The sequence below is a fragment of the Podarcis vaucheri genome, assembly GCF_965113315.1.
Source record: "Podarcis vaucheri genome assembly, chromosome: 13".
Classification (NCBI taxonomy): Eukaryota; Metazoa; Chordata; class Lepidosauria; order Squamata; family Lacertidae; genus Podarcis; species Podarcis vaucheri.
In genome coordinates this window covers 6,543,717-6,553,869 of record NC_138751.1, presented here as the reverse complement: position 1 = coordinate 6,553,869, position 10,153 = coordinate 6,543,717, and the positions used below count along the sequence as shown (strand labels likewise).

General features: G+C 47.6%; 1 protein-coding gene across 1 annotated transcript in view; it reads left to right on the top strand.

The window, feature by feature from the left end:
- The first annotated feature begins 1,752 nt into the window (after window positions 1–1,752).
- The window catches only part of REC8 (REC8 meiotic recombination protein), a 28,555-nt gene continuing 20,154 nt past the window's right edge, over window positions 1,753–10,153 (top strand). Inside the window, exons 1-6 of the mRNA XM_082197690.1 lie at window positions 1,753–4,109; window positions 4,216–4,284; window positions 5,678–5,820; window positions 7,108–7,183; window positions 8,817–8,931; window positions 9,175–9,256. Coding sequence (XP_082053816.1) covers window positions 4,054–4,109; window positions 4,216–4,284; window positions 5,678–5,820; window positions 7,108–7,183; window positions 8,817–8,931; window positions 9,175–9,256 — 541 coding nt within the window. The 5' untranslated portion in view covers window positions 1,753–4,053. The remainder of the gene's footprint in view (window positions 4,110–4,215; window positions 4,285–5,677; window positions 5,821–7,107; window positions 7,184–8,816; window positions 8,932–9,174; window positions 9,257–10,153) is intronic.

Below are 10,153 nucleotides of genomic sequence, written 5' to 3'. Positions count from 1 at the left end.
GAACACACATTTTCCCCTTCATTTTTGGAGGGGAAAAAGTGCGTCCTATAGGGCGAAAAATACGGTAGGTATGATGTGTCTGGGGGTGGTCTTGGACTCCAGGCCTGGCAATTTAAAATGTATATATAAGGGCGGGCACACCTGGGTTCTGGGTCCTCCTGCTGCGTGTGAAGGGGACACCCTGTTGCAACCGTTCGATAAAGATCAGGCTTACTAGCTGCTTTGCTTCTCAATAATCTCTGGTTGGCCTCTGTTATTTTCTCCGGCAAATGGAGAACCTGCATGGAGGACTCTATAAGAGCTCCCCATAAGGGAATAAGGGCCGATTTTCGTTTATTACACTCTCGTTGCTACCCCAGGCTTCCAGTGTTTTGTGTCTCCCACCATTTAAAAACAAAAAAACAATTGGGATCCTAAGGGTGTCAGCGATTTTTGTTTCAGATAAGAAGAACTCTGCTGGATCAAGCCTATCTATTCTGGCATCCTGTTCTCCATAGCGCCCAAGCAAGAAGTCTGCAAACAGGACTTGAGGGCTAAAGTTGTATTTCTTATTTATCTGGGGGTATTTTCATCCCACTCTAGCCGGAAAAGGCTTGCACAACATGTTGTTGTTGTTGTTCAGTCGTTTAGTCGTATCCGTCTCTTCGTGACCCCCTGGACCAGAGCACGCCAGGCACTCCTGTCTTCCACTGCCTCCCGCAGTTTGGTCAAACTCATGTTCGTAGCTTTGAGAACACTGTCCCACCATCTCGTCCTCCGTCGTCCCCTTCTCCTTGTGCCCTCCATCTTTCCCAACACCAGGGTCTTTTCCAGGGAGTCTTCTCTTCTCATGAGGTGGCCAAAGTCTTGGAGCCTCAGCTTCAGGATCTGTCCTTCCAGTGAGCATTTAGGGCTGGTTTCCTTCAGAATGGTGAGGTTTGATCTTCATGCAGTCCATGGGACTCTCAAGAGTCTCCTCCAGCACCAGAATTCAAAAGCATCCATTCTTCAGCGATCAGCCTTCTTGATGGTCCAGCTCTCACTTCCATACATCACTACTAGGAAAACCATGGCTTTGACTATGCGGACCTTTGTTGGAAAAGTGATGTCTCTGCTTTTTAAGATGCTGTCTAGGTTTGTCATTGCAAAACATACAGCTGCTTAAAACGATAACCCAAAAGGCAAGGCACAAAAGGAAAACAGGATGGGGAGGGAATTGTAGAGTTGGAAGGGACCCTGGGGGGTCCTCTAGTCCAACCCCCTAAAATGCAAGAAGTGGGGGGGGGGGAGAGAGCGGAAGAACCAGTTCCTAAAGTTATAAACAGAGGTCTGTATGATGGACAAGCACTTTCAGGAGAGGATTTGCTCTCAGCAGAGTGAATGGGCCCTCCTTCCCACCTCTCCGGCTGCTGCAGTTTTTCGTTTTTTGGCAAGGCCAGGAGCGCAGTGCAAAAAGCCACCTGGCCATTAGAACAATCTGTACCTAATAACTTGAAACCCAGTTTGCTTGTTTCCTCCTCCCTCTCAATCCATTGTCCTTTTGCGTTTGAGAGATGGTCAGCCTGAGGAGCCTTTTAAAAAACCCCAACAGTAATCTGAACCTTCTCTTTCTTTCATTACCCTAGAAAGTGAAATGAATCAATCACCTTAAAATAGTTGAGGCGACCTTGCCCTTATTTTTCTGGCAACTGATCTGCAATTTTTTTAAAAAAACACCTGTCAGCTTAGTGACCATTGCGTTTTAATTATCCATTCGCACATATTGTGCAGCAGTTCCATTTTTGGTGCTGATGAATACACTCTAATATTGATGCTTGAACACTCTTGTAAAGGGTTCAAAACTCTTTTTGGGCTGGGAGTTAAACTAAGCTATAAATAAATGCAAAATCCCCCGAACCCAGAAAACTCTTGGTGATTTATTGCATCCTATTTCTGTGTTGGGGTGACTAAACTTGGTTTTCCTCTTGTTCCCCTTTGCCCTCACAACCACCTTGCAAGGTAAGCCAAGCTGTGAGAGAATTAGGGGCCCCAGAGGCCTGCCTGGGGCTTTAATTGCCTTTATTTGCTGATAATTCTGCAGCCTTAGGGTGAGTGGTTTTGGTATATACAGAGACATATATGGAGACTACTGCACTAGGCTCCTATTAACTGATACATTAATTGTGTCTGGAATTTCTGAAGAGAAAACGGACCCAGAACTTAATTTGGCGGGAAAACCGCCCCTTCTCCATGATTGGACACTATTCCGGTCACGTGCCTTGATTTCATTGGCCAGGCTTGGGCAATAGGTGAGTTGACAGGCAAAGAAAAAAAATCAAGAAACAAGGTAAACTGTTTCTCAAAGGAGGAGGCCCTTGCGTCGATCTTATTGGCTAGAACTCTGTGAGGAGCCTGCCCATTGGACGAGCTCAGTTCAGTACAAGGAATTGAGATCATGGACGGGGTAATGAGATGCGCATCTGAACAGGCCAAGCGCAGCGGAGCGATTTGATTGGTTAGAACTCTGCAACGTAATAAGAGGAGGGCTGGTCAAGGGGGGGGAGAGAAACAAAGAGATTTGATTGGTTGGAACTGGAGAGAGGCGAAGAACGTGTCTCCAAGCTTGGAGAGAAGTTTTCGCACGTGGCTTCGCCTGCAGTGATTGGTCGAGATAGTTAAAAGAGGGAGGTGTTTTCATTGGTCAGAACGTCAGAAAACGGCAGGGATTGGTCGCAGGTGTTTCGTTTATTGACAATGCTGTTGCCTGTGTCTCTCACTTTGGTCCTAGCCAGTGGCTGCAGAGGGTTAAGAGTGGCTTCCAAGTTAGACTGTCCGTTTATATTTCTAATTTTTAGCACATTCGCCTTTTAGAATCATTGGCTTTTATTAACAGTAGCAGCCAGTGGTGCTGAGTCCAAGTAACCCCCTGTTTAATTATTGCATTTGCAGCCCAATTAATTTACTAGGTCTTCATTTAGTGTTAGGAATCTTAATTGCTGACAGTATCTCCCTTTTTTGCGGGGGGTGGTGGTGGTGGTTTAGTCATAATCTGCCACTATTTCTTAGTTCTTGCTGCTATTTCTTAAAATAAAAATTCAATAAAAATAAAAATCTTAGCCAGACAAAACAAAGAAACCCAAGCCTTTCTTCCTGATATATATGGTGGTTACTTATAAAACTGCCCAATTACTATAAGTATTAATCACATCTCATTCTGTAATTAGCCACTCAGAAATATTTTATTGACTACCTTCTTTATTAAAAGCACACAGGGTTGCTAAACCCTCTTTAATTTCTGGGTTCTCTTTTATCACCCTAGTTTTAACTGTTCTGATTACCATAATTAGACATGTTTAATAGTGGTCAATGAATTATTGCTTCAATATTTAATGGTCTGGGAGGTGACCTTTCTTATTTGCTTATTAATTTCTCCAGTCCCGGTTAATCATTATCTGTGCTAGTATTCCTAGCTAATACTCTTTATTTGCTTCCCATTAAAAATATTCTCAACTGTGTGATCAGTTGGGAATTTAACTATCCTCCCCCCACCCCCGCCCCATACATTTTATACATTTGGTATGAACTTACTAATAGATTTCTAGAGAATTTTGAGATTACACCTCACAACTCACCATTTGAACGAATATTGCCACTAAATGGCACATCCGCTAATAGATTAAAATCCTTTTGTCTGCATATTCTCTTCATCTGACATCAAACTGTCTTTCATTAAACTCAACAGCAAACACAGCTCTCATTCCTGGCAGTTCGCTGCTTACTATCTCATCTCCCTTAATTAATCAAATTTGGGAATCAAACTGGCACGGCCATTGGCTTTGTGATAAAATTGTCCCAAATTAGTTTTAGGAAAGAACAGGCCCCATCATAATCTTTTGCCTCCAGCGGTGAGTCACTGAATTTGTGAGGTCTGAAGGATCGGCTGCATTTCTCAACGTTTTGCCGCTCACTTGGGCCATTAACAAATTGGGAAAGGGGGTCCTTCTACTCTTGAGATACAACCGGGCGATAATTTGCAGAAGAAAAGCTCCCAAGAGCCTCAGAACCTCAATACTAGAAAAGTGGAAACTCTCTGAAATGTTCTATTACCCAAACGTGTTGCAACGTCATACGGGATGTTTTGCTACGATCTGGTAAGGACTTTGCTCTGATAGTGTGGCTGGGGGGGCAGTGCAAGGTGCTGGCAGCTGCCTGCTTGCCTTCCCAAAAAAATTGATGGTTCCTCCATCTTATTCACAGGTTGGCAGCAACTGGGGCAGCCAAACTCTTGAAGCGGGAGTACCTGAAAGTCAATGTCCCGAGAACCTGGTGAGTAGAGGCACAATAAGGGATGGAAGAAACAACGGCAAACTTTTATTTGTATTCCGCCCTTCCTGGCCAAGACCGGGCTCAGGGTGGCTAACATCAAATGTATAACATTGCTTTAAAATCAAACAATAATTAAATTACCTCTCAAAAACAAGTCAGGATCAAATTAAAATCTAATTAGATGGCTTTCCGCAGGATTAGGGTTGGGAACAGTGAAAATGCGTATATAAATTAGGATTGATGAAAGGATGTTGGGTTGGCAGCCGGGTTTCTGCCTCTGGACAAACGTAAATGGATTTGTTGTGCCTTTGCTATGGCCAAAAGACTGGTGTTGATGCACTGGAAAGATAAACCTGTGGCCAACTTCTGCCAATACAGCGGTACCCTTGGTTCTCAAAAACGCCTTGGTACTCAAACAACTTGGAACCCAAGCACTGTGAACCCAGAAGTAAGTGTTCTGGTCTATAAACTCTGTTTTGGGTGTTACACTTTCGTTTTGAGTGCCACACTCCCATTTTCCATGTTAAGCTGAGGTCTGTCTGTTTTTACTATGTATTTTGCATTTTTGTTCATACAGTGGTACCTCGGGTTAAGAACTTAATTCGCTCCGGAGGTCCGTTCTTAACCTGAAACTGTTCTTAACCTGAGGTACCACTTTAGCTAATGGGGCCTCCCGCTGCCGCCACGCAATTTATGTTCTCATCCTGAAGCAAAGTTCTTAACCCGAGGTACTATTTCTGGGTTAGGGGAGTCTGTAACCTGAAGCGTCTGTAACCTTATGAGGAACGGCTAAGGGAGCTGGGCATGTTTAGCCTGGAGAAGAGGAGGTTAAGGGGTGATATGATAGCCATGTTCAAATATATAAAAGGATGTCACATAGAGGAGGGAGAAAGGTTGTTTTCTGCTGCTCCAGAGAAGCGGACACGGAGCAATGGATCCAAACTACAAGAAAGAAGATTCCACCTAAACATTAGGAAGAACTTCCTGACAGTAAGAGCTGTTTGACAGTGGAATTTGCTGCCAAGGAGTGTGGTGGAGTCTCCTACTTTGGAGGTCTTTAAGCAGAGGCTTGACAACCATATGTCAGGAGTGCTCTGATGGTGTTTCCTGCTTGGCAGGGGGTTGGACTCGATGGCCCTTGGGGTCTCTTCCAACTCTATGATTCTATGATTCTATGAGGTACCACTGTAGTTCGTAAATAGGGCTGTTCTTAAACTGAGGTACCACTGTATAGCGATATACTGTGTGAGGCACCCGGCTGGCCGCAGGGAGGGAAGGGTGCTGGAGGAGGCTGGCATTGGCCTGATCCTGTGGGCATGCATTGCATCCAGAGCCGAGTGCAGACCAGGCGGGCGCTGTGCGGGTGACGCCTCTTGTTTCCCTCCTGTTTCAGCGAGGAGATCATGGCCTTCATTCTCGTCCAGGTCCCGCCTCCTGTGCCTGGGGCTCCCAAACCTCGCTTCTCGCTCTACCTCTCCGCCCAGCTTCAGTTTGGGGTCGTCCGCGTTTACACCCGTCAGTGCCAGTACCTTGTGGGTATGACCTTTTCCAAACCAACCCCCACCCTGTTTGTCCCTTTCTGCTGCTTCTTCCGGACCTTTCCTCTTCCTCTCTTTTATATTTTCAAATGCATTCCGCAGAATCACAGGATTGTACAGTCGGAAGGGGTCGCCTGTTCCCACTCCCTGCAATCGTAGCTAAACCTATGACATACATACAGTGGTGCCCCGCAAGACGAATGCCTCGCAAGACGGAAAACTCACTAGACGAAAGAGTTTTCCGTTTTGGAGGTGCTTCGCAAAACGAATTTCCTATGGGCTTGCTTCGCAAGACGACAATGTCTTGTGAGTTCCTGCGGGGGTTTTTTCCTCCCCCCCTTTTTCTAAGCCGCTAAGCCACTTATCAGCTGATCCGATAAGCTGATAAGCCGCTAAAAGCCTCTAATAGCACTAATAGCGCTAATCCGCTAATCCGTCAATGGGCTTGCTTCGCAAGACAAAAAAACCGCTAGACGAAGAGAATCACAGAACGGATTCTTTTTGTCTTGCGAGGCACTACTGTACATAATTCCCTCCATAAAGGTAAAGGGACCCCTGACAATTAGGTCCAGTCGTGACTGACTTTGGGGTTGCGGCGCTCATCTCGCTTTACTGGCCGAGGGAGCCGGTGTACAGCTTCCAGGTCATGTGGCCAGCAGGACTAAGCCGCTTCTGGCGAACCAGAGCAGCGCACGGAAACACCGTTTACCTTCCCGCCGGAGCGGTACCTATTTATCTACTTGCACTTTGACGTGCTTTTGAACTGCTAGGTTGGCAGGAGCAGGGACCGAGCAATGGGAGCTCACTCTGTCATGGGGATTTGAACCGCCGACCTTCTGATCGGCAAGCCCTAGGCTCTGTGGTTTAGACCATAGCGCCACCCGCGTCCCTAATTCCCTCCATACGCAGTGCTTTTCCTCCCAAGTCTACCCAACGGTCAGGGACACACACCCCAAACTGCATAGCATCTGACATTACAGGAGCCTTTTGATACGAAAGAAATGGCTGCTTGAGCGCGCACGCTTTCCTCATCCCTCACCCTCCTCCTTACCTTCCACGCCATCGCTTGTTTGGATTGTGGTCCTGAGGGGCAGGGTCTGCCTGTGTGCTACGTATATTATTGGCTTGTAAGTTGGTCTCCGAGCTTTTCTGGCTAAAAAAAAAGTAAGCCATAAAGGCTTTAAATGAAAGAAATGGATGGCTTGGGGGCGGGCGGGCGGGCGGAGAGGTGGTTCTCCCGTGTCTGGCTGACTCCCCTTCTGCCTCCCCACCCTGCCATTTTCAGAGGAAATCCAGCACATCTTGGAACACCTCAACCGGGCCCGACAGCAGATCCGAATTGACCTGACAGACCTGGAGCAGTGAGTGATTCGCATTCGCCACCCAGGGCGGGTTTGGGGGGCGGCTGTGGTTGCATATCTGCTTGGCCTTGGGTCTCCTGTGTGATCCTTGGGCGAGCAGATCTCCGCCGAGACCACATAACACCGGTCTTGAAAGACCTACATTGGCTCCCAGTACGTTTCTGAGCACAATTCAAAGTGTTGGTGCTGACCTTTAAAGCCCTAAACGGCCTCAAAGGCCCAGTATACCTGAAGGAGCGTCTCCATCCCCATCGTTCTGCCCGGACACTGAGGTCTAGCACCGAGGGCCTTCTGGCGGTTCCCTCCCTGCGAGAAGCCAAGTTACAGGGAACCAGGCAGAGGGCCTTCTCGGTGGTGGCGCCCGCCCTGTGGAACGCCCTCCCACCAGATGTCAAAGAGATAAACAACTACCTGACATTCAAAAGACATCTTAAGGCAGCCCTGTTCAGGGAAGTTTTTAATGTGTGACATCTTAGTGTATTTTTGGTCTGTGTGGAAGCTGCACAGAGTGGCTGGGGAAACCCCGCCAGATGGGTGGGGTACAAATAAATTATTATTATTATTATTATTATTATTATTATTATTATTATTAGGATTGTTGGGGAGAAAACTACTGAGATACCAGTACCTAAGGCATATAGGGAAAAGATCAGAGTAGGCGGTGAAGGTCCTGTGTGAGTGCCTGGAGGCGGTTGGAGGATGGATGGCGGCTAATGGATTGAGGTTGAATCCTGACAAGACAGAAGTACTGTTTTTGGGGGACAGGGGGCGGGCTGGTGTGGAGGACTCCCTGGTCTTGAATGGGGTAACTGTGCCCCTGAAGGACCAGGTGCGCAGCCTGGGAGTCATTTTGGACTCACAGCTGTCCATGGAGGCGCAGGTCAATTCTGTGTCCAGGGCAGATGTCTACCAACTCCACCTGGTACGCAGGCTAAGACGCTACCTGCCTGCGGACTGTCTTCGCCAGAGTGGTGCATGCTCAAGTTATCTCCCGCTTGGACTACTGCAATGCGCTCTACGTGGGACTACCTTTGAAGGTGACTTGGAAACTACAGCTAATCCAGAATGCGGCAGCTAGACTGGGGACTGGGGGCGGCCGCCGAGACCACATAACACCGGTCCTGAAAGACCTACATTGGCTCCCAGTACCTTTCCGAGCACAATTCAAAGTGCTGGTGTTGACCTTTAAAGCCCTAAACGGCTTCGGCCCAGTATACCTGAAGGAGCGTCTCCACCCCCATTATTCTGCCCGGACGCTGAGGTCCAGCTCCGAGGGCCTTCTGGCGGTTCCCTCATTGCGAGAAGCGAAGCTACAGGGAACCAGGCAGAGGGCCTTCTCGGTGGTGGCGCCCGCCCTGTGGAACGCCCTCCCATCGGATGTCAAGGTGATGGACAACAACCTGACATTCAGAAGACATCTTAAGGCGGCCCTATTCAGGGAAGCTTTTACTGTATGATATTTTAGTGTTTTTTTGGTTTCTGTGGAAGCCGCCCAGAGTAGCTGGGGAAACCCAGCCAGATGGACGGGGTACAAATAATAAATTATTATTATTATTATAGGTTGGGGCTTGGGCAGAGCAGTCCCTTACTTCTTAGTAAGTCTAAATTTTCTTTCTGCTTCTCCTAACCGCAGGCCAGGGTTGCTGCTCCCCAACCAGCTGGCCATCATGGAAATCCTAGAGGAAGCTCCCGATCCCTTTTTCGGGATGATGGAGCCGGTGCTCCCCAGCCCTATGTCCATTCCTTATGTAAGACAGCCTCTCGCCCTTTCCCCCAATCTCCCTGCTCTTGTCCTGTGGTGAGGGGGCTGCTGGTAGGGCGTAAGGCAGGGAGCCAGACAGTAGGTGGCGCCAGAGCCCTGGTTCTCTCTCCAGCCTCCTCTTCTCTGCTGAGGTCTGTCTCTCTCAGCTGTAGCGGGTGGCTCCCTGGCAATGATGGACCAGAGAAAAGCGGGTCAGATTCCGCCTCCCCCCCCCCCCCGTCTTCCCCAGGTCCGATCCATTTTGGAAAGAGCCACACCTGAAAGAAGCCCCCTGCAGCGCCTTCCACCATCTCCCTGGGACCAGAGGCCAGGTGGGTCAGAAATTGGGAGCCCTGGAACTGCTTCTAAATATAATGCTTTCAGAAACCCCGTCTTTCCAGGTGGAGAGTATGGCTTCTCCGTGGGGCAAAACCAGTGTTTGTGATTTGTTAAGAAAATACCGTATCTTTTGCTCTATAAGACTCACTTTTTCCCTCCTAAAAAGCAAGGGGAAATGTGTGTGCGTCTTATGGAGCGAATGCAGGCTGCGCAGCTACCCCAGAAGCCAGAACAGCAAGAGGGATCGCTGCTTTCGTTGTGCAGCGATCCCTCTTGTTGTTCTGGCTTCTGAGATTCAGAATATTTTTTTTCTTGTTTCCTCCTTCAAGTCTATAAGTCTGGTGCGTTTTATAGAGCGAAAAATACGGTAGTTGCTGCCCTGGTTACCCCACCTTGTACCTTTGAGATGGGTTGCTTGCTCCCTTCCTCAAAATGGCGTCTCTAAATTAGCCACCATTCCCACATTTCAGGGGGTTGGGCTACATGACCTGTTGCTTGCTTCCAGCTCTCCCAATTCTTTGCAATCCCCATTTTCTCTGTGGCCTCCAATTTCTCCTCTTCAGCCTCGTTCCCCAACCCTAATCCAAGGTGTTAAGTACATGTAGCAGCAGATTATTTTATTTATTGCTTATGGATGTGTTTTTTAAAACAAAAATCTTTTTAAAGTGGTGCATTAAAAAGTAAAACTGCAAGTTGCACATCATTTGCTCACATTCTCCCTCTTCCTTGGCAAACCACAGTTAAGGAAGCAAGCAAACGTAGATGTGTACTAGCATTAGGTATAAAACGAACCCTGAAAGTTATTTGGACCTCAAAGCAATGAGAGAAAAAGATGTTTCATGCTCTGCTTTACTTTTTTTAAAAAAAAATACATTGGAACAGAACTCAGG